Source organism: Ursus maritimus, unplaced genomic scaffold, assembly GCF_017311325.1.
Source record: "Ursus maritimus isolate PB19 unplaced genomic scaffold, ASM1731132v1 scaffold_1, whole genome shotgun sequence".
Lineage (NCBI taxonomy): Eukaryota > Metazoa > Chordata > Mammalia > Carnivora > Ursidae > Ursus > Ursus maritimus.
In genome coordinates, this window is record NW_024423343.1 from 18,115,971 (window position 1) to 18,138,271 (window position 22,301).

General features: G+C 50.0%; 1 protein-coding gene across 5 annotated transcripts; it reads left to right on the forward strand.

Moving 5' to 3' along the window:
• Nucleotides 1-4,890: 4,890 nt before the first annotated feature.
• On the forward strand, nt 4,891-15,450 carry LOC103662878 (aspartyl aminopeptidase). Of its 5 annotated transcripts, none has more exons than XM_040640149.1 (15): nt 4,891-4,964; nt 5,606-5,699; nt 5,785-5,873; nt 5,985-6,098; nt 6,345-6,470; nt 6,688-6,818; nt 7,099-7,174; nt 7,295-7,402; nt 8,150-8,227; nt 9,113-9,196; nt 10,248-10,408; nt 10,805-10,844; nt 10,969-11,070; nt 14,785-14,952; nt 15,318-15,450. In XM_040640149.1, exons 1-15 carry the CDS (start codon nt 4,959-4,961, stop codon nt 15,366-15,368), a joined length of 1,428 nt encoding a protein of 475 aa, XP_040496083.1. In that variant the 5' UTR covers nt 4,891-4,958; the 3' UTR covers nt 15,369-15,450. The 5 variants fall into 5 exon arrangements, with proteins under 5 accessions (XP_040496083.1, XP_040496089.1, XP_040496074.1 ...); XM_040640155.1 differs by having other exon boundaries at nt 4,914-5,051; XM_040640140.1 differs by lacking the exon at nt 4,891-4,964 and adding an exon at nt 5,258-5,278.
• The last annotated feature ends 6,851 nt before the right edge of the window (nt 15,451-22,301 follow it).

Genomic DNA, 22,301 nt, shown 5'->3' on the forward strand with positions numbered 1-22,301 from the left:
GGTTAAGCGTCTGCCTTCGGCTCAGGGCGTGATCCCAGCGTTATGGGATCGAGCGCCACATCGGGCTCCTCCGCTGGGAGCCTGCTTCTTCCTCTCCCACTCCCCCTGCTTGTGTTCCCTCTCTCGCTGGCTGTCTCTGTCGAATAAATAAATAAAATCTTTAAAAAAAAATATCAACATCAAATGAGACATTCCATCTACTTCCCCTTCCACATGGAGACACAATTTCCAAATCAGAAGTAATACAGTTTTACGTGAGCATATTTTTTTAAGTTTTTATTTATTTAAACTTCCTTCCACATGGAGACACAATTTCCAAATCAGAAGTAATACAGTTTTACGTGAGCATATTTTTTTAAAGTTTTTATTTATTTAAACTTCCTTCCACATGGAGACACAATTTCCAAATCAGACGTAATACAGTTTTACGTGAGCATATTTTTTTAAGTTTTTATTTATTTATTTATTTGAGAGAGCGCACCAGCAGAGTGAGCTGCAGGCCTAGGGAGAAGCAGACTCCCTGATGAGCAGGGAGCCAGAAGTGGGGCTCGATCCCAGGATCCTGAGATCGTGACCTGAGCCAAAGGCAGATGCTTAACCGACTGAGCCACCCAGGGGACCCTTATGCAAGCATTTTTAAACTGAAGGTTTTAGGGATAAATGCCAACCAACAAATTGCTTACTAACTCAATCAGAGTACGGAAGAAAACAAAATTTTGGTCCCAGAAAGTACTTACAGATCATCTTTCCACCTGTTACTTCTTAAATTTGCTAGTTGGTTTTAAAAGTAGGGAATATGTGGGCGGATATAGGAAAAAATTCAAAAACTGCAAAAGGATTTATTGGAAAAGAGATGTGTTTCTCTTCCACAGAACCTTAGCCAAAATTTCTCCTTCCTAGTGTCAGTTACTATTTCCTTGTGACCACTTTTAAACATATAAGAATATATATGTGTGTCTGTGTGTTTATACACAGGGAGTACCTTAACTGCTATTCTGTACCTTGTTTTTTCATTTAGTATATCTTGGAAATTATTCCCTATCTGCCTATAAAAGTGCTGCATTCTTTTTAAGCTTACAAAGTACATTAAAAAAAAGATTTTATGTATTTATGAGAGAGTGAGAGAGAGAGAGAGCAGGGGGAGGAGCAAAGGGAGAGGAACAAGCAGACACTGCGCTGAGTGCAGAGCCCCACACGGGGGGTTCTATTTCAGGACCCCGAGATCATGACCTGAGCTGAAATCAGGAGTCGGATGCTCAACTGATTGAGTCACCCAGGTGCCCCTAAAGCCTCCCTCCTAGAACATAACTTGATTGAGAATTACAGTCTGGCCGAAGCTGCTCACCTCAAGGCATCCTGGGATTTGCAGTTCTTAATCAGTAGAGTCTTGCATGGAAAACAGAACTTGAGCAGAAGACATGTGTTGGAGACAAAAGTGCCCTTCCAACAACACTGTAGAAGGACGTATTGTACTGTGTCCTATGCACGCTCCTATCATTATGCCCAGAAGCAAATTATTTATGTATTTAAACAACCAAGATAGCTACCAGCAATGAGATACCCAGGGCTGTCTCGGCATCGGGAAACCAAGATCATTTTAGCAGACAGGGACAGTACACACACACACACACACACACACACACACACACACACACACATACAGTCCACACACCTTCTCTTCCTTACACCATTGCTTTGGTCTTCGGTATCTCAAATCACTCTTAACAATTATGTGACAAATTACTACTTAGGAAGCTTCTCACAAACTGAGGGATCAGAAAGGACATGTATGTCAAATGAACGCACACTGAAGTGTCACCAATTGCTATGGTAACTTACAAACATTTGCACTTTAATAGTTGTTCAGCCAAACAGAAGTGAATGATGGTAGCCTTGTAAACATCAGCTAAGGACTGGTGGGGAAGATTTTCTCAGCAGGCTGAGGGCAAGAATGATTCTCAGAAATGTTTTTTGGATAGCTGAGGACCCCCCCTTGACCCTCCCATCTCAGAATCAATACCATTCCACTCTCTTTCCAGACCTGTTTCCGTGCATTTACATATACACATATATAAACTCTAGACATTTAGCTCATTACGTGAGTTTTACCTAAATGCCCTTGCCCTGGAAGTATTATTCTGGAAATTGCTTTTTCTTTCACTCAATATATTCAGCACTTTTTTCTATGATAATACATAAAAATTGACCTCATTGTTTTTTTGCAGCCATATGGCACTCAGAAACTCTGTGTCTCAAACTTCAATTTGCATTCAGATCATCTAGGGATCTTGTTAACATGCAGATTATGATCTGAGAGGGTTAGAGTAAGCCCTGAGGTTCTTTCTGCATTTCTAGAAAGTTGCCATGTGTTGTAGATGCTGCTGGTCAAGAAATCACACTGTGAGGAACAAAGATGTAGAGGAGAAGTGAAGTTGTGTGTTTAGAGCTGACTTGGACCAGCCCATGAGAACTGATGGTCAGATTTCCAGGCATTTTGTCATCCTGTCGCTAAATGCAGCGATCATTAAAAAATTCAATTATGTAAACTTACAATAAATTATATTGCAAACAGATAACAAATACTCAAAAATCATCACTTTCCTAGCTATTTTGCTATCAATGTATGTTCTTTAGGTTATGGATGTCTATAATATCTGTAGGGTACAAATCTATACAATGGCACGCTTTTGTGTGTCTCTTCCCAGCTCCACACTCAGTTCACGTTGGCAGCTTGGAACCAGCCACCGGGAGTGTTTACAGCACAGAAATCGGTGTAAAGTCGTGCATTTCCCCAGGCCTTCTCCCACACTTCATATTACCAATCTTTTTCATTTTTGCTACTCTGACAAATCAAAAATGGTATGTCATTTTTAACTTGCATTTCCCTGATTACAGAAAGACCAAGTCTTACACTCATTCCTAGGAATTTATTTATTTATTTTTAAAGATTTTATTTATTTATGTGAGAGAGAGAAGCGAGCGTGAGTGGGGGAAGGGCAGAGGGAGAGGGACAAGCCCACTTCCCGGCGAGCAGGGAGCCTGATGCGGGGCTGGATCCCAGGACCCAAGGATCATAACCTGAGCCCAAGGCAGATGCTTAACAGACTGCACCACCCAGGCACCCCTTATTCCTAGGAATTTAATAGTATTTCTTGTTCTTGTAATTAGGAAGTATGTAATTATGAGTATGTTTTCTAGTTGATTGTGCATGGGAAGGCTGATGACTTTTAAAATCAGGCCATTCCTCCTAACCAGTTCAAATAGCTTGTCAGTTTATATTCTTAGAGGTTCTAGGTAATCAAATAATCTATAAGTAATGAGAAATTTTATTTTTCCATGTATATAATTGTTTTGCTTTGTGGCACCGGCTCTGACTGCCACATTGACAACCAGCAGTAAAGCTCACTGGTGTCTTACTTCTGACTTGAAAGGAGCACTTCTGTACTTCCCCACTAATTTCTGCTGTTATGCCTTTATCCTTTCTCTTTCTGGCTTCTTAAGAGGATTTCGTTTTGTTTTTTGTCAAGAATGGATGTTCAGTTTATCCAATGTTTACTTTCACTTTCTAAGTTACCCATTTTGGTGATATTTGAATTTCTCACATTAGCATGTACTCTTTTTTTGTTCTCAGAAGATCATTACAATTTTTTTAAGTTTAATCTCCTTCCCTTATACATCACACCCCCGTTTCAGCTCTTGTCACTGTCCGTGAACGTGTCCCTTCCCCACTAGCCAGCCTCTGGATCTCAGAGGAAAAGAATGTTCTCTCCATGACCCACTCAGCACTGAAACTTTATACCTAATGACATTTCAACAAACAGGGAATGCCATGAATTTACCCCACCATCTGTATATTCTTGAACACCTACAATACCTACTCCTGTGAATTGAGACTGCTGGGCCTTTCTGACTGCTCCCCACCCCCCTCCCAACATTCCTACCCCAGTATATAAAGGGCAGATTGCACTGTGCACCTGTAATCCCTGGGGTGTTAACACCCCTGGTTGCTGGGCCCTGTTTTGTACCCAGGGGCCACCAAGAGTCCTGATCAGAATCTGTGACTAGGCGAGTATCCTGCTTTTTTAGACTGCTACTCACCACTCTGGACATATGAATATTGGGATTGTCTCCAAGAACATGTGGAGTTTGTTTTATTTTGTCCTTTTAAGAAGTGGAAAGAGTGCAGATAGGGGTCAAATTCTAGATGCATCCAAATGGCTGTGTGATCTTGGGCAAGTCATTAACTTCTCTGTCCCTCAGGGACTTCCCGGGTAACAGAAACTTACCAAGGTGCATATGAAAAGGGCCAGGAAAGATCTGAGGGCGGCTTGTTCCAGGCCTCTGGAGTCAAATTAATTGAGTCCAAACCCCACCCCTGCCATTACTGCCCTGGACGGGTGGTTCGTCTCTGTACTTGGTTTTGTTCATGTATAAAATGGGGACAGTGAAAGTACAAAGTTGATAGAGCTGTTGTGAAGATTAAACAGATAACACACGAAGCCTTATCTAAAGCTCACCGTGAGCGTCCCATGAACACTAGCCCTGTTGCTTTTATTATCACAAGGGTGCCTGTGGCGAGAGAGAGCACTTTGTACAGTACTCGTCGGACCAGGTGAGCTGCCAGGGGCGAGTTTTTCCTTGTACTCTCTAACCCGGGGCAGGCGTGGGCGCGCGCGGCTCGCGGCTGTCCTAGCACCTCCGGGGCAGCAGAGGGACCCCGCCACCACCGCTGACAGCGGGGGCGGGGCGGGCGGCGAGGCCTAGAGAGGGGCGGAGCAGAGGGCGCGGCGGGGGCGGGGCGGGCGGAGCGAACGAATGAGGGGCGGAGCAGACGGGGCGGCGGGGGCGGGGCGGCCTGGAGAGGGGCGGAACAGACGGTGCGGCGGGGGCGGGGCGGGCTTAGGGGGCGGGCCGAGCACGGGGGCAGGGCTAGCGGACGCGAGCCCACGCGTGGGGCCATGCAGGTAGGTGTCCACGGCCTGCCCAGCTCTAACTCCGGTTCCAGACCCGGCTCGGAGTCCGCTCGGGCCTAAGCTCAACAGCGCGCTGAGGTGAGGGCTGTGCCTGACCCAAAGCGAAACCGAAAGTCCGGCCTCCGTGACCTGATCTTCCTGGGGCTGGGAAGGGTGGCCTGCGAAAGACTGGGAGCATGGGCGGGGCGGGGGGGTTAATTCCCCGGCCAATAGGACTTTGGCTGCTTGGTGCAGGCCGGCTTGGAGTTAGGGGTCCGCTTGGGAGCCTGGAGCTCGGAACCGACCGGGATTTCTGGGCTGGGCAGGCACGTGGGGGTGGGATTTAGGGGGCCGGGCTAAAGCTCGGATTAGGGGGCGGGACGTCTTGGGCGATCTGGGCGGGGAGTGCGGCTGGGGTTCTGATACTTTGGCGAGAGGGCTGGAGCTTTCGGCGGAAAGAGGTTTGGCCCGGCATCTGCCTCTGTCGGTGGGGAAAGGGGCGGAAACAGAGGTCTGAGCCTTAGAGCAATCACTTCGCGGGAATGGGGCTTGTGGTGGGGGGGAGGTGGTTCCCGGGGCCTGGATAATATAAATCAAGGGTCCCAAACCTCGTAGGAGTCTGAGCAGCACCCCCACCCTCCCGCCCCCACTAGGTGGCCATGACCGGTAGGGCCCGCAAAGAGGCGGTGCAGGCCGCGGCCCGGGAACTCCTCAAGTTCGTCAACCGGAGCCCCTCTCCTTTCCACGGTAAGTGACCAGGACAGGGGAGGAGGGTGGTGGCCGGTTGTCCCCAATCCGCTTCCGTCGCTATGAAAGGGCTCTTTTTGTACAGCCGTGGCCGAGTGCCGCAGCCGCCTCCTCCAGGCTGGCTTCCATGAACTCAAAGAGACGGAAAGCTGGGATATCAAGCCAGAGAGCAAGGTACGTGGGGTGGGGTGGGGGCAGAGAACCAGGTCCCTAGTCTGGGACTCAAAGTCCTTTGTGCCAGCTGGCTAGCTAATCAAATCAATCTCCCCCCTCCCCACCCCCCAGTACTTCCTGACCAGGAACTCCTCCACCATCATCGCTTTTGCTGTGGGAGGCCAGTATGTTCCTGGCAATGGTTTCAGCCTCATTGGGGCCCACACGGACAGCCCCTGCCTCCGGGTGAGGACCTGGGGCTGGGGTAGGGGAGGCATCACCGCAATACAGGGCAAAAGGGAGTGGAGAGGTACAAATTGGGGGCCTATTCCTGCAACGGGGGAGACTTGTTGCCCCCTTTCCTCCACACTTTGGGCTCTTCTTCGTCAGCCATATTCTTTCTGTGTTCCTTAGGTCTCGGTCCGTCTGTCTCACCTCCAAATCATGCCATTCAGCCTTCTCTGACTTCTCATTCCCCATCTTCACACTTAGGTGAAACGGCGGTCCCGCCGCAGCCAGGTGGGTTTCCAGCAGGTTGGCGTGGAGACCTATGGTGGTGGGATCTGGAGCACCTGGTTTGACCGGGACCTGACCTTGGCTGGACGAGTCATTGTCAAGGTGGGAACTGGGATTGGGCCTGGGAGGTTCTCACCTTCAGCTGCTTGAGGATTGACTGTGACGTTCCTTCAGGGTACCAGTGGCGAGCTCCCCAGGGAAGGGGGTGTGGGGCAGTCTGGGTTTGAGGATCACGTTGGTTAGTCTGGGTGAAGTGGGGGGGCTTTAACCCGCTGTGGTTGGGAGGCGCCATCTTTTGACCTGGCCTGGTGGGCCACAGTGCCCTAACTCAGGCCAGCTGGAACAGCGGCTGGTGCACGTGGACCGGCCCATTCTCCGCATCCCACACCTGGCCATCCATCTGCAGCGCAACGTCAACGAGAACTTTGGGCCCAACATGGAGATGCACTTGTGAGCCTGGGGCAAGGGCTGCGGTGACTGGGAGGGAGGGCCGTGGCAGCAGGTGGTGGAAGGGACCCAGTGGGACCTGGGCCCCTGCTGCCTCGTGGTTGCCACAGCCAGGTCCTACTCTTGGGACCCGATTGATGATATCCGAGGGCCCTCATAGCTCTGCCATTTGGGAAGTGAGCTGGGAATCGAAGGGCAAGGGCAGTTCCCATTGGGAGATGCCCGAGCTCAGGGTTGCCGTGCCCCCCGGCTCGCCCCACACTTTCCTCCCGTGTCTCCCCAGAGTCCCCATTCTTGCCACAGCAGTCCAGGAGGAGCTGGAGAAGGGGACTCCTGAGCCTGGGCCTGTCAATGCTGCAGTAAGAGAGTCCCCTGCTCATGGGAAGGGGTGGGGGAGAGGGGGAAGGGACTGATTCCCTGAGAAGGGGGAGGAGGGGAAGAGCAGACCTCCTTCCTCCTGGCATGCTTCTGCCCTGCAGGATGACCGGCACCACTCCGTCCTCATGTCCCTTCTCTGTGCCCACCTGGGACTGAGCCCCGAGGATATCTTGGAGATGGAACTCTGCCTTGCTGACACCCAGCCTGCGGTAAGGAATGGCTGTAGGGACTCATGGGTGGGGGTCGTGGGGATCCTTGCCTGCCCCAGTGTATCCCCTAAAGTACTCACCACCTCGGCCAGTCCCTCGGTTACTCTCATCCCTCTTCTTCCCAGTAGACACCATGTCCCTCTGCCTCCCGGCCAGTAGTTCTCAAAAGGGCACTTTCGTGCTCCAGACCTGCCTCCTCGGATGCCTACAGTGGGCCCTGAGAATCAGCCCCTCCACAGATTTTTCCCCTCCTAGGAATTTCTGCTACAGGGGGTCACTGTGTACTTTGACCCACCCTGGCCCTGCACCTCTGAGGGCAGAAGGCCCAGATGCGGCCCCCCTTTATCTGGAGCCTGCCCTCGAGTCCCTCTCAGTTGCCCACAGTAGATTATGAAATCTTTGGATGTTCAGTCCTGTTTGAAGGTGCACCGTTTCTGGGCTGGTCTCCTCTTCTGTTTATTTCCTTAGCGTTTCTTGTGTCTGTTCAGCCTCCCCCCTTTTCCCCGTCCCCCAGGAACTGGTAGGAACCATGGGCATCACCTGCCATCCCTCAGCTCCTGCCCAGTTCCGTTCCCCATTGTCCACTCTGTCCCACCCAGCAGGATCATGGCGCCCTAAGCCGGGGGACAGGGCGGGTTGCACACAGAGCCAAGGAGGCTCGCTCAAACCCAGGCCTTTGGGAGCAGGGAGAAGCAGGTGAGTTGGGGTGGAGGCTTGAAGGTTGGGCCGACTGTCCTGTGCTTCTAGGTGCTGGGTGGTGCCTACGAGGAGTTCATCTTCGCCCCCCGGCTGGACAACCTCCATAGCTGCTTCTGTGCCCTGCAGGTGAGCCGCTGGGGCCCCCCAGGGCAGCCGTGGTCAGGGGCTGCCTCAAGGCCCAGCAGGTCCTAAGAGGGCCAGTGGCCACCTCCTCCGTCTGCTGGTGCTAGGGGGACCGTGGGGAGGGGCCGGGGCTGAGGCGGGGGACAGCGGTGTCTCCTCCCCTGGCTCCGCTGCGTGTTCTTTACGTGAGCCTCCGCTTCCGGGGAGAGGCCTTAGGGCCTCATAAGGCAGCACCACCCGCCTCCCTCTGCTCCCCCTGCCCTCCGAGTTTGCACCCACACAGCCTGCTGTCTGTGCCTTGGGGTCTCCGTGGGGCCATCTCTTCTCCTTCTGGTCACTTTGGTGTCCTGGCCTTCTTTCTCCCCTAGTCTATTCTATTTCTTCCTTTCCTCTCGTTTTCTGTCTTTTCATCTCTCTCCCTCCTGCCCCATCCTATTCTTGGAGAGAGGCTTTGGACTTTAATGGAGACCAGGGCCGAACCTGGGACCTGTATCAGCTTCTGCAGCCAGCCAGCTGTGTCCCCTTGCTGGCGTACCAGTCCCCTCTGTGGGTCTCGATCTTTTCACTGGAGCCAATTAGTTTCTGTGCTCTGTGTGGTGTGTTTGACTTCCCCGGATTCTCCACTCTTCCCCTGCATTTTATTCATCCTCCTGCCTTTCCCGTGGGCAGGTATGGGGCACATCCAGAGGGTGGTTCTCCCAGCCCCGCTGAGAAGGTCTCCCACATGCCAGGCAATGTCATAAGCGATGAAGGCCAGTCAGAGCCCCAGCCCATCATCCTGGCCATGACGACAGAAGGCAGGCCGGGAGCGTGAACCTCCCAGGTGTTGGGGGGCAGGGTTCTGGAGGAAGGACGAGTGAAGAGGATGCCCTTGATCCCCCCGAACAGGCTTTGATCGACTCCTGTGCGGCCCCTGCCTCTTTGGCCGCGGAGCCCCACGTGCGCATGATCGCTCTCTATGACAACGAAGAGGTACGTAGAGGGCTTTGTGGAGGGTCTCTTCTGTGGAGGGTCCCCTCTGTGAGGCTTCCCGCAGCCAGCTTGTGCCAGGCACCCATCGTAAGCCAGGGCTGTTCTGGAAGCCATGGAGATGGGAAGGCCTGTGCTCCCTTAGCACCTGGTCGCCCTCGCTCAGCATGTGTCTGCTTCTAGAACTAGGACCATATCTCCCACGTCGCTGTGTGTGCCACAGGGTGAGTTCCTCGAGGACGGGGACTCTGCCCTTCATCCTGTAGTCCCAGGGCTCTGCGTGCAGTGGGGCCTCACTCCGCGTGCTCCCGTGAGATGCACTCTTAGACACCGCCACAGCCTGGACACACGGGTCCTTCTCGCCCCTGGAACAACACGGGTCAGAGTGAGCAGTTCAGGACAGGTGTCTGCCGTCCTGAGCACTTGGCTTCCATCTCAGGATCCCGGCTGGCTGGCTGTTCCAGCTCCTGCCATCGTGTCTATACTGAGTGAGGAGGACGAGAGGAAAGGGCAGAGGGAGGGGGCCCGCCCATCCTTTTAAGGCACAACCCGAAGATGGCATTCGTCACTGGCTGTGTTCTGTGGAACTCGGTCGGTATGGCCATGTTTAATGCAAGGGAAAGCTAGGGGTGGCCTCTCTAACTGGGTAGTCCTGTGCTCAGCTGCAATTTGGGTGTTTTCTTGTGCAGGATAGCGTGGATAGTTAGCAGTCTCTGTTACGTGCATAAAATGTGACTGGCCAGCATGGTGGGGCACCTGTCCTGAACCCCAGATGTGAAGGTCAGGAGAGGAGGAGGCGAGGCAGGTGCAGGAAGCCCACAGAAAATGCTCTTTCTGCCCCAGAGATGACGTAGGACTAGTTCAGCCCCAGCCCCCCATCATGTTTTCAGGGGCACGGAGTTGGGGAAGTTGCTGACAACACCCCGCATTCTTCAGTCACTGAGTCAGCGGGGTCCCAGGCATCAGTGGTGGTCCTGGGTGTTGGGCTCCTCTCCCTGGCTCCCAGCTCCGGCCCCTGAGCCCAGACCCCAGAGCCAGTCTCTGCTCTCACCAGGTGGGCTCCGAGAGCGCCCAAGGGGCGCAGTCATTGCTGACAGAGCTGGTGCTGCGCCGAATCTCAGCCTCGTTCCAGCACCTGACGGCCTTCGAGGAGGCCATCCCCAAGTCCTACATGATCAGCGCAGACATGGCCCACGCTGTGCACCCCAACTATCTGTGAGTCTGCTGGGCCCGGCATGCAGTCCTCACAACTGGAGACCCAAGCGAGCCCGCCTTAAGGCTCAGCCCTGGGCCTGGCCTCTCTCCCTTCCCCTTCCTCCTCCTCCTGGCGGGAAGGTCAGTGGTGGCTTCCTTTTGATTGTGCCAAGACCCTAGTGGGTCAAAGCCATGTAATGCCCAACCCTGGTATGTTGAGTAGACTCCGCAGATTTCTTTCCACCTACTGCCAGAGGCCGCCTGGGATGGTGTGTTCAGCGTGCCCATCAGCTCCTGCGGGCTGGGAGGGGAAGAATGGTGTGGTGTGTTAGTGATGTTTCCAGGGGATAGATGGAGGTGGGTGCTGACGGGCCTGCCTCCTGTCCGCCATCCCAGCCTTTACTCGGTCTCTTACAGGGACAAGCATGAGGAGAACCACCGGCCCTTATTCCACAAGGTGAGATGCTCCTGTTTCTCCTTAGGGACTTGACGGCCTGGCTGGTTCTGGGCCTCGTCTCCTTCCCTGTGGGCCCATCACCCCTGTGTGCCTCACTCTCGCTTGCTGGTCTCCCTGTCCCCAGGGCCCTGTGATCAAGGTGAACAGCAAGCAGCGCTATGCATCCAATGCAGTTTCCGAGGCCCTGATCCGAGAGGTGGCCAATAAGGTCGGGGTGCCTCTGCAGGTGAGGCCGGGCCCTGCCTGGGAAGACGGGATAGAGGGAGTGGGGTTGGGGGGGAGGGGCATAAGCAGAGGGGCCCCCAGTGAAAGGGGGGGCCTGGGAGCCCACCTTTGGTGGATGGGGTTCCAGTAGAGTGAGAAGAACGGGTTTTGGATGGAGGCCGCGCTGGGCTCAGTGCTGGGTGTGCGGCGGGGCTCTAGCCCCGAGGCTGAGGACCAGGCGCTCCGTTTCTCTGAGTCCATTTCCCCACCTGTAAAATGGGGCTGAGGATGACGCGTCTCCTGCTGGATTTCTGTGAGACCTGAAGGTACGGTGTGCTCGTGGCACGTGGGTCTAGTCCTGCTTTTTACCCATCCAGCTCGTCCTGTCTCTCTTCCACACCCTGGGGTCCTCTGTACGTGAAGTTCAGGGCTGGGGAGACTGGAACTCCCGCCTGCTCGTTTTCATTCTTGCCGTGGCAATGGCTCAGGTCGTCAGAAATAGGTGGAGGTAGAGGACTGGGGCCCCGGGGGTCCAGTGACACAGAGCCAGCAGGTCCTGGTGGGTCAGGGCTGGGTGCTGGCATCCTGCCTCCCGGCTCCCTGCCACACGGCCCCCCACTGCTGCATGTGGACCTGAGTTGTTCCCTTCTTGGGAGGCCTCTCTGAGGAAGTGACACTTGGAGCCGAGACTTTACTGTTGAGAAAGAGGCAGCTGTGGGTGAGTCTGCAGGGAGAGCAGCCCCGTGCAAAGGCCCCACTAGGCACAGGAGTGCGCTTGGGGCGGGCGAGAGCCAGAGTGCAAGGGAGAGAAGCCTGCCCAGGCCAGTCGTGAGGGACTCCTAGGCCATGGAAGGGGGTCTGCGTGTTCTTCTAAGGCAGCGAGAAGACATGGGCGGAATTTTCTTTAATTAAACTCACAGCAGAAGCAGGACATGTGTACTTAAAAAAATCAGGAAATGCCAATAGAAATAAGAAAACATGAACCCACAGAGATTTGTGTATGTGCTTCCAGATTTTCTTTCTATGCATATACTTACCACATATCTTATAACAAGTGGAATTATTTTGGATATATTGTTTGCTTCCTCTTCACTCTGTATTCTCTGCCTTTTCATTCCAGTACGCTTTTGTTTCCGTAAATTTGTATCTAATCCTAACGTATGGATCATTTTTTTTTTAAAGTTAAGCTCTACGCCCAACGTGGGGCTTGAACTCACGATCCCGAGATCGAGAGTTGCATGTTCTACCAACTGAGCCAGCCAGGTGACCCCAGATCATTTTCAGTTTTCCCTAGTTGTCCCCAAAACAGTCTTTACAGACGTTTGTCCCACCGCAGTATCTAGTTCAGGACCCTCATGTTACGTCTGGTTGATTCATGGCTTAAATGGCTCATAGTGTAGGGCAGCCCTCACCACCCCCTTTTAAAATAATGTTGACCTGGGGCATGCAGTCAGTTAAACATCGGACTCTTGGTTTTGGCTCAGGTCCCGATCTCAGGGTTGTGAGATTGAGCCCCGTGTCGGACTCTGCACTCAGCGTAGAGTCTGCTTGGGATTCTCTCTCCCTCTCCCTCTGCCCCTCCCACTCGTATGCTCACTCTCCATCTCAAATAAATAAATAAATCTTAAAAAAAATAAATAACATTGACTTGTTAAAGAAATAAGGCTCATCATCCCACATAATGTCTCACTTTCTGGATTTGTCTGGTTGCTTCCTCTTGGGGTCGTTTAGCTGGTGCCTCTAGGCCCTGTATTTCCTGTAAACTGGAATTCCTACCCAAAGGCTTGATAGATTCAAGTTAGACATTTTTGGCCAGAAGACATCATGACGGGTGTGTCCTTCGTGTTGCATCATACACGTATTATCTGGGTGATCAGCCCTTCGTGATGATAAGATTGAGCACCCGATTGGGGTGCCCTCCAGTCCCTCCGTCATCTGGGAGTTTTCTCCTCTGGATGGACAGTGTCCTGTGCCAGTGATGAGTTTCCTACTGGCCAGATACCTAATGGTTTTGACACCCATTGATAATCCTTGCCGAAATCAATTTCATTCCCCGATTCATCCCTTCTACGAGTCATCCCTTCTGTAGATATTAGCTGCTATTCTTCTGGGAAGCGGAACTTTCTCCCCATCAACTAGGGCTATTTAGTTATCACGAAATATGGTTTCTACTGGAAAGACCAGATAAATGCTCATTCTTTCCCTTTTATACCCAGTTTTCAAGGTGACGCATGTTAATAGCCACGTCAAATGGTGACACATAGAGGTTTTTTTCTTTTCCTTTGCGGACATTAAATCAGATTTTCATTGGTTTAGTGTGGATCCAATGCACTGTAGTAATTTTTTTTTTTAAGATTTTATTTATTTGAGAGAGAGAGAGAGCAGGGGGAGGGGCAGAGAGAGAGAATCTCAAGGAGACTTCCCACTGAACACAGAGCCTGACACGGGGCTCGATCCCAAGACCCTGAGATCATGACGCAAACCGAAATCAAGAATCAGGTGCTTAACTGAGTGAGCCACCCAGGTGCCCCTGTAGTCACCTTATTTCATCCTCAGTCATAACTTTGACCAATGGGAGTCCTTTCGACACGTGGCCTTTGACAGGACCCTTGAAAGTTTTCTTGCTCTCTGTACAACAAGAAATTGCAGGCTCATCTTGTTCATTTGAATGGTGATTTTAGAGACCATGATCTGGCACCATTGTTATCATGGGGGACAGTGCTTTGGGGTCATTTCTGTTGACATAGCTAGAAAAAAATACATACTTTGAAAATCGTGATTTAATACTATAATTCTTATTCAAAAGAATAATAGTTATTACTTAATTTATCTGATTTTATAATTCTGTTTTCCCTTACACTAAAAATCTTAATACTGGGGGCGCCTGGGTGGCACAGTCGTTAAGCATCTGCCTTCGGCTCAGGGTGTGATCCCGGCGTTCTGGGATCGAGCCCCACATCAGGCTCCTCCGCTGGGAGCCTGCTTCTTCCTCTCCCACTCCCCCTGCTTGTGTTCCTTCTCTTGCTGGCTGTCTCTATCTCTGTCAAATGAATAAATAAAATCTTTAAAAAAAATCTTAATACTGAATGTCATATTATGATTTTCTTATTTATTTATTTTTTTGCCAGAATATAAGGAAAATGGTTTTAGAATGCCAATAGCAATATTTCTAAAAACACTAAAACTGCTGAATGGTTGTTCTTTTTTTTTTTAAAGATTTTATTTATTTATTTATTTGACAGAGAGAGAGGAAGCGAGAGAGGGAACACAAGCAGGAGGAGTGTGAGAGGGAGAAGCAGGCTTCCCACTGAGCAGGGAGCCCAATGCGGGGCTAGATCCCAGGCCCCTGGGATCATGACCTGAGCTGAAGGCAGAGGTTTAACGACTGAGCCACCCAGGCACCACTGAATGATTGTTCTTTGTGTGTGTATGGGGGCGGGGAGAGAGTGTATGTTAAGCAAGAGGTTGATGTAAATGGTACCTTTTTTTTTCTTTAATTCCCTTGCCTACTATGGATTCTTAATGGAAGGCAAGGTGCTGGTAGCCAGAATTAGGGTGGAGAGAATGGAACCAATTCAGAATATACTGTCCCTTGGGCCTGCCATTTAATGTGTGCTTCCTGTTTTCATTTTGGTCACATCCGCTCTCCAAGGGGCAGAAGTGGGCCCCTTTCAGCAGTTCTTAGGCGACTCCCTCTTTGGGCTTAACGAGCAGACACCTCTCCTCCCCTCCCTAGGATCTCATGGTCCGGAATGACTCTCCCTGTGGAACCACCATCGGACCTATCTTGGCTTCTCGGCTGGGGCTGCGGGTTCTAGATTTAGGCAGCCCCCAACTGGCCATGCACTCCATCCGGGAGACCGCCTGTACCTCAGGAGTACTCCAGACCCTCACCCTCTTCAAGGTGACTCCCACCTCACCCATCCTCACGGCAGCTGGGCTCCTTCCTTCCCCGGTGCCTGGATTGGTTGCTGGGGGCAATGTCACCATCGCTAGGTGGCCAGCTTGGCTGACGGGAGGTGGCTGTCCTGGGCCTACCATGTAGGAGAGGAAGGGTTCCCATTCTTCTCCAGGCACAGGGGCCCTCATCAGCCCCCAGAGGATAATGAGAGGACAGAGAGGGGGCAGGAGATGGGAAGACTGGGGCAGTTGTCAAGTGTGGGTGAACTGGGCCTCTCTGGCTGGGCCCTGTGTTGGCGGGAGGTGTGCTGTGGGGCACCCCCCTCTGGCCTCCATTGATTCCAGATCCTATGTTGCTTTCCATTTTAGGGCTTCTTTGAGCTGTTCCCTTCTCTGAGCCGTAACCTCCTAGTGGATTGAGGCCTCTTGGAAAGACTTCTCTTGCACTTGAGAAGTGGTCAGCTGAGCTGAAGCTGGATTATTAAAGTGGATTTCTCACTCAGACTCGTTCTGTGGCGCTTATTTGGAGACCAGAAGAGTGGGAGTCAAACCTGACTTGACCTCTGGAACCAGAACAGAGGGGTGGGGAGGGGGCAGGTAGAGGAGGCCACAGCTCCTGGGAGCTGATGGAGACCTGATCTCAGATCTCTTTTCCTGAAGGCCGTGCCTGAAGTGGGCGTGGGTAGGTGGGTCCACAATGGGAAGGTCCCTTCTCCCATCCCTAGTCCTCCCTTCTGGGAAGTGGCCTCAATGCTCTTCCATTACCAGAAGAGTCCAGGAGCCCATCTCAGCGCCGTGAGGTCTCCACACTCAGCATGAGGCCCCCAGGGCTGCCCTGGACAGTCTGGGTGGTTCCCCTTCCTGCCCCTGTCAGTCTCATTACCTTTTATAAGCAGTCTCTTATTATTCAGTGTTTTTTTCCCTGGTTAATAATTTCCCCCCTGTCATTTCCCTTTTCTTCTTTCTCCTTTTTTCTCCTTCCTTTCTTCCTCTTTTCCTTCCTCTTCCTCTACCTCTTCTTATGTTTATTCATCCCCCCCCCTTTTTTAAGATTTTATTTATTTGACAGAGAGACAGCCAGAGAGAGAGGGAACTTTCCACAAGCAGGGGGAGTGGGAGAGGAAGAAGCAGGCTCTCAGAAGAGGAGCCTGATATGGGGCTCGATCCTGGAACGCGGGGATCACGCCCTGAGCCGAAGGCAGACGCGTAACTACTGAGCCACCCAGGTGCCCCCATCCCCCTTCTTTGCCTTGCAGTTTGCCTGATTTGTGGCTTTCCCCCTGAGCACCAGCAATCTTAACGTTAGTGCTAAGTGTGCTGGTGACAAGCTGGCTTGGGACACCATGGGGTTACAAGCCTCTGGCTAAGTCATCTAGGTACAACTTAACCTTCACCCTTGGGTTTGTGGCTGACCCTGAGGATGACATTGACACGAGACAGATTAACAGGAAAAGGGGCATACAAATTTGTTTCCTACAGGCGTCACATGACAAAGCCTTCCTGAGGAAATGAAGACCCTGAGAAGGAGCAAACCCTAAATGCTTGTGTATTGGGTTGAACAAGGAGAGGCGATTGTGGAAGGGTGACTGAACTATGTGGGGAGGCTAAGAGAACACAAGGATTTGAAAAAAAAAAAACAAGATCTGTTTGTCCAGAATTCTCACTCTCATTCTCAACTTTCTGTCTTTGGAGATAAGAATGTCACTCACGGGGCGCCTGGGTGGCTCCGTGCCTTTAGGTTAAGCAGTCCTTTGGAAGCCAACTTGACTGACTTGACCCTGCGTAGCCCGCTGCTTTGGAACCGAGCGCCCCCTAGTGTTGATGTGGTCCTAGGATTTCTGCAGAGACCAGGTGGCAGCCCTTGATCACCAAGTCTGGAATATTTTCTCAGACTGCTGTAAGCATGAAATAGGAGTATTTGTATTTCCTTCCTTCTCCTTTGGTTGAACTGGGTGATTTTTGGAGGACGTATGGAGAGATCTGGACTCAGGCAGCCATTGCCATCCCACAGGGGCTGCCAGTGCTGTTTGTAATAGTAAAATATGAGCGGTGTTGGTGGGAGACACTGTTAGTAACCCACTTCCATCCCTCACTTTGATCACTTCGATAGACTTGGCCCAACTTCCACCTGCCAGTAGCAAAACTTCTTTGCCCAGGGGGTATGCATTTGCTGCTTGACTAGTTTTCCACTGGAGGCATTTGGAAGTGCTAGGGAACTAATGCTCCCCACCCCAGAGACTCCAACCAGAGACTGCCAAGATTCTTCAAGAAGACTCCAGCTCCCTCGCATCCTGGGAGATCACGCTGACATGGGTAGTTGACACTGGCTCCCTGACCCCAGCAGAATTAAGCTCCAGGATTAAGCCTGATAACACCCCCTTTACTGGCCACTCTCCCTTTGTCTCGCATCCCCATGCTCCCCCCCCCCCCCCCGGTGTTTTCCTCTACCTCCCAAATATCTCAGGTCTGCTGCTGAGAGCCTAAACTAATCCAGTGTTCCTTTGAGAGTGAGAATAAGACAAGGATGCTTGGTTTTCTATTTAGAATCAACATTGTACTGTTGGTTCCTAGCTTGGGTGATAAGATGAGACAGGATAAAAGGAACACTGAAAGGGGAGGAATAAATGTCCTTTTGATATGATTTGTTACATAGACAATCCAAAGGCTATATTCCTTGAATTAATAAGAGTTTATCAAGATAGCTGGCTGAAAAATCAATATACCAAAATTAATTCTATTTTTTTAGACCAGCAATGAATAGTTAGAAAATGAAAATTTTAAAAGGACAACTTCTACAAAGCATAATCATCAAGTACCTACGAAGAAGCATAAAAAGATTTCTCTAGAAAAACTTATATGGAAGGAAGTCCAAGTAATTTGGAAGATTGGTGTTATTGGTGGATGTGAAATTCAATATCGTAAAAATACTGGTTATCCTCCAAATTGATAAATAGATTCAGTGCAATCCTAATAATGTAATGGGTTCGCTCCTCTCTGCTGTTCATATAAATAGTGGAAATTGACACGTGAGTTCTATAATATATATGAAAATAGCTAAAACACTTTGAAGAAGACAATTGCCTTATCAGTTATCAAAGCTTATTACAAAACTGATTAAGACAGTATATTATTGGTTCAAGGGTTGACTAACCAGTAGAACCAATAGAGACAAATGATATCTGACACTTGATTTATGCTGAAAGTGGCAACTCGGATGATCTTTTCAATAAATTGTGCTCTGAAAATTGGATATTCATATGGAAAAATTAAATTGGAACCCTCCCTCCCACAATATGCATAATTAATTGCAAATGGATTTTAGATCTAAATATAGATGGCAAAATAAAGCTTTTAGAAAATATTAAAGGAGGGGCGCCTGGGTAGCGCAGCGGTTAAGCGTCTGCCTTCAGCTCAGGGCGTGATCCCAGCGTTCTGGGTTCGAGCCCCACATCAGGCTCCTCCGCTATGAGCCTGCTTCTTCCTCTCCCACTCCCCCTGCTTGTGTTCCCTCTCTCGCTGGCTGTCTCTGTCTCTGTCGAATAAATAAATAAAATCTTTAAAAAAAAAAAGAAAGAAAATATTAAAGGAGAGTATCTTTACGATCTTGGTTAGGGGAAGATTTAAATGGGATACAAAGAACACTACGCATAGAGGAAAATATCGACATATTTGACCTCATTGAAATTAAGACATCATTCAGAGTACATAAGACCTACAGTCAGTAAGAAAAGTCAGATATCTAAAAAAATGGGCAAAGTACTTACATGGGCACTTTGTAATAAAAAAAACCATTAAATCTATGAAAACACACTCTACTTCATTAGTCCTCAGAGAAATATTAGGTTGAATCATGAAATTGTTGATATTTGACCATTTTGACCTACAAAATGGCAATTTCATACGGCTTAATCTAACGGTTTAATAAATTAAAACCCTGATAAGTCACCACCACACACCCACTATGATACATGAAATTTTAAAATCTGACAATACCAAGTGTTGGTGAGGACGTGGAGCAAGAAGAACTCTCGTACAATGTTAGTGAGAATGTAAACTGACAGCAGTTTAGGACGTCGGTTCGTCATTAGCCTCATTGATCAGCTACTCTACTTCTGTAGACCCCTCAGTAAAATTGAGATAAGGAAACTGAAGGACTCTGTAAAAATCTGCTTTTTGCTCCTTTTCCTGCTTCTCTTCTTGCCAAGACTGCTCACCCACTTTACACATGCTGCATAATGCAAACAGCATTGTCCTCCTTGTAAGGGACAAAGAGTTAAGGGTTTCTTTAGAACAGCTAACATCTAAGGAAGGACCAGATGAGAAGGACTGGACGAAGCCCTCGTATGCATATTCCAGACAACCCACATGAGACATCTCAACGCCAAGCCCCCCAGTGGCTCCAAGGACTAATACCTGGGCCCTTGTCTTTCTTCTAACCAGTTCTTGATGCCTGAGAGGACACGTACAGTGGACCACAGTCCTCAATAAATGCCCTAGATCTCAAGCAAAGAGGAGACTCTCTCTCCTGTCCTTTCTGATTCCCCCAGACACTCCGTCTGTACATGCACTCTCTCTCTACCTTCAGTAAACTCTGCTTTCATCTCCTGCTGGCTCGCATTTGATTTCCATCCTGCGTGCAGCCATGAGCCCTCTTGGCTGGTCCTGCGAGACCCCTTCTGAGTCCCTGGCCCCAGACTGCTGGCATCAAAAGCATTTGCATGTGCACCAAGAATATTCAGAGAACCTGTTCCTAAGATTTCCAAACTGGAAACAACCCCGAGGGTCCATACACAATACGGTAGATACCGGGAGAGATCCCAGCTTCGTGGGGGCTGAAACATACAATTTGGGGACCCTCTTTAAGTAGAAGGATACAAAATTACAAATCAAAATTTAGTATGAAAGCAAATATCTCATAAGAATAAGGACAAAAGTTTAAGGAAGAATTCTATGCAAAACCCACATGATCATCTCAATAGATGCAGAAAAAGCATTTGACCAAATTCAACATCCTTTCATGATTAAAACACACACACACACACACACACACACACACACACACACACACACATTTAACACCCAGAAATAGAAGGGAACTTCCTTAACCTGATAAAGGGTACCCGTGAAAAACCCACAGATAAACATCATACTCAGTGATGATGACTGAAAGCCGTCCCCCTAAGGATCAGAAACAAGACAAGGATGTCTGCTCCCACCAATTTTAGTCAACATTAGACTCGAGCTTCTATCCAGGGCAATCAGGCAAGAAAAAGGTGTAGCTGGAATGAGAAAACATAGTATAACAAATTACTTTTGCAAATCATATACGAATATTTGATCATGTGAACACATGGCTAGGGCTCCTCCCAGAGCCTTGGAAGGTGTCTGTGAAGATTTTGAGGACCCCCAAAGCTAGAGGTTCCTCGGCTTCTGAATGATAGTGTAAAGTTATCACACAATGGAAGACTATAAAGCAATGAAAATGAATACAGGACTGTTTCATTCAATGATATGGATAAGTTTTTAAAATATAATGTTGGGGGAACGCCTGGGTGGCTCAATTGGTGAAGCATCTGACTTTGGCTCAGGTCATGATGCCAGGGTCCTGGGAATGAGCCCCGTGTCGGGCTCCCCGTTCAGTGGGGAGCCTGCTTGTCCCTCTTCCTCTGCCCCTCCCCCTGCTCATGCACAGGCGTGCTCTCTCTCTCAAATAAATAACATAAAATAAACTATAATGTTGGGATGCCTGGCTGGCTCAGCCAGTAGAACACGTGACTCTTGATCTCGGGGTCATGAGTTTAAGTCCCACAATGGGCATAGAGATTACCTTTTTTTAAAGATTTTATTTACTTATTTGACAGAGAGAGAGAGACAACCAGTGAGAGAAGGAACACAAGCAGGGGGAGTGGGAGAGGAAGAAGCAGGCTCCCAGCGGAGCAGAGAGCTTGATGCGAGGCTCGGTCCCAGAACCCTGGGATCATGACCTGAGCTGAAGGCAGATGCTTAACAACTGGGCCACCCAGGCACCCCGGGCATAGAGATTACTTTAAAAAAATGAAATGTAGGGGCGCCTGCGTGGCTCAGTCGGTTAAGCACCTGACTTCGGCTCAGATCATGATCCCTGAGTCCTGGGATCAAGTCCCATTTTCGGGGGGGGGGGTGGTGTCTCTGCTCAGCAGGGAGTCTGCTTGTCCCTCTCCCTCTGCCCCTCCCCTCACTCGTGCTCATTCTCTCTCTCTCAAATAAAATCTTTAAAAAACACAATATGTTGAACAAAAGCAGTCAGCACAAAATAATACATATTGTAATTTAGTGAGTTGAATAGTGTCTCTCCAAAATTGCTGTCTCCCTGGAACCCTGGAATGCGTCGTGATTTGGAAACTGGGTCCTGCAGATGTAATTGGTTAAAGTTCTCGAGACGAAATCATCCTGGATCAGGTGGGCTCTAAATCCAATGATTAGTGTCTTTATACGAGAAAAGAGAGGGAGACATGGACACACAGAGACACAGCAGAGATGCTGTCACAAGCCAATGAATGCCAGGAGTCCCCAGAAACTGGCAAAGGTAAAGGAGGATACTCCGTAGAGCCTTTGGAGGGAGCATTGCTCTGTCAACACCTTGATTTTGGACTTCTGGCCTCCAGAAGTGTGAGAGAAGACATTTTTGCGTAGAGAGCAAAATGGAGTCTGTTGTGTCAAGCAGGGGCCTGTGTCAGGCTATGACGGAAGCAGGTAAGGTATCGCAGCTGGGAGATCTTGCAGGGACCAGCGTCAGCTGGCACCTAGAACTGATAAGCAGCAGAAGCAGAGCAGGTCTGCGGGTCCCCCAAAACCAATTAAATCCCTTTTAAAAGGGGAGGATTTGGACAGCCAACTGTCAGTCTCTACAGACCTAACCTCTCTATGTCTGACCACTTCAAAAAGGCAACTGCCCAGATTGATCTCTGAACAGAACCGAGAGCCTTCAGGGCTTGAACATCAGAAGCAGTCAGTGCGGAGCGCGGACTGGGACCGGACAGAGGCTTTATCTCAACTGCGAGCCCACAGACTGACTTCGCGTTTGTTCACTCCCTGCACCCTTCTGTTATCTTGTTTGTTGTGTGGTTTGCCTTCTACCCTGCTCTGGGTGCTATGTAAGAAGCCAGGTTTAATCACATGGTGAGATGTCATCGAGCTTGGAATCCTGAACCTGCTTTATCATTGCAATTTAACTTTGCTTTATGACTGAATAAAGCTGACATCGTGGAAAGACACAACATGTGTGTGCCCCTTCGTAGTGTGCTCATGACATTTGTTTGAAGTCACCAAGCTTGTAATTTGTTGCAGGAGCCCTAGGAAGCTAGTTCCACCATA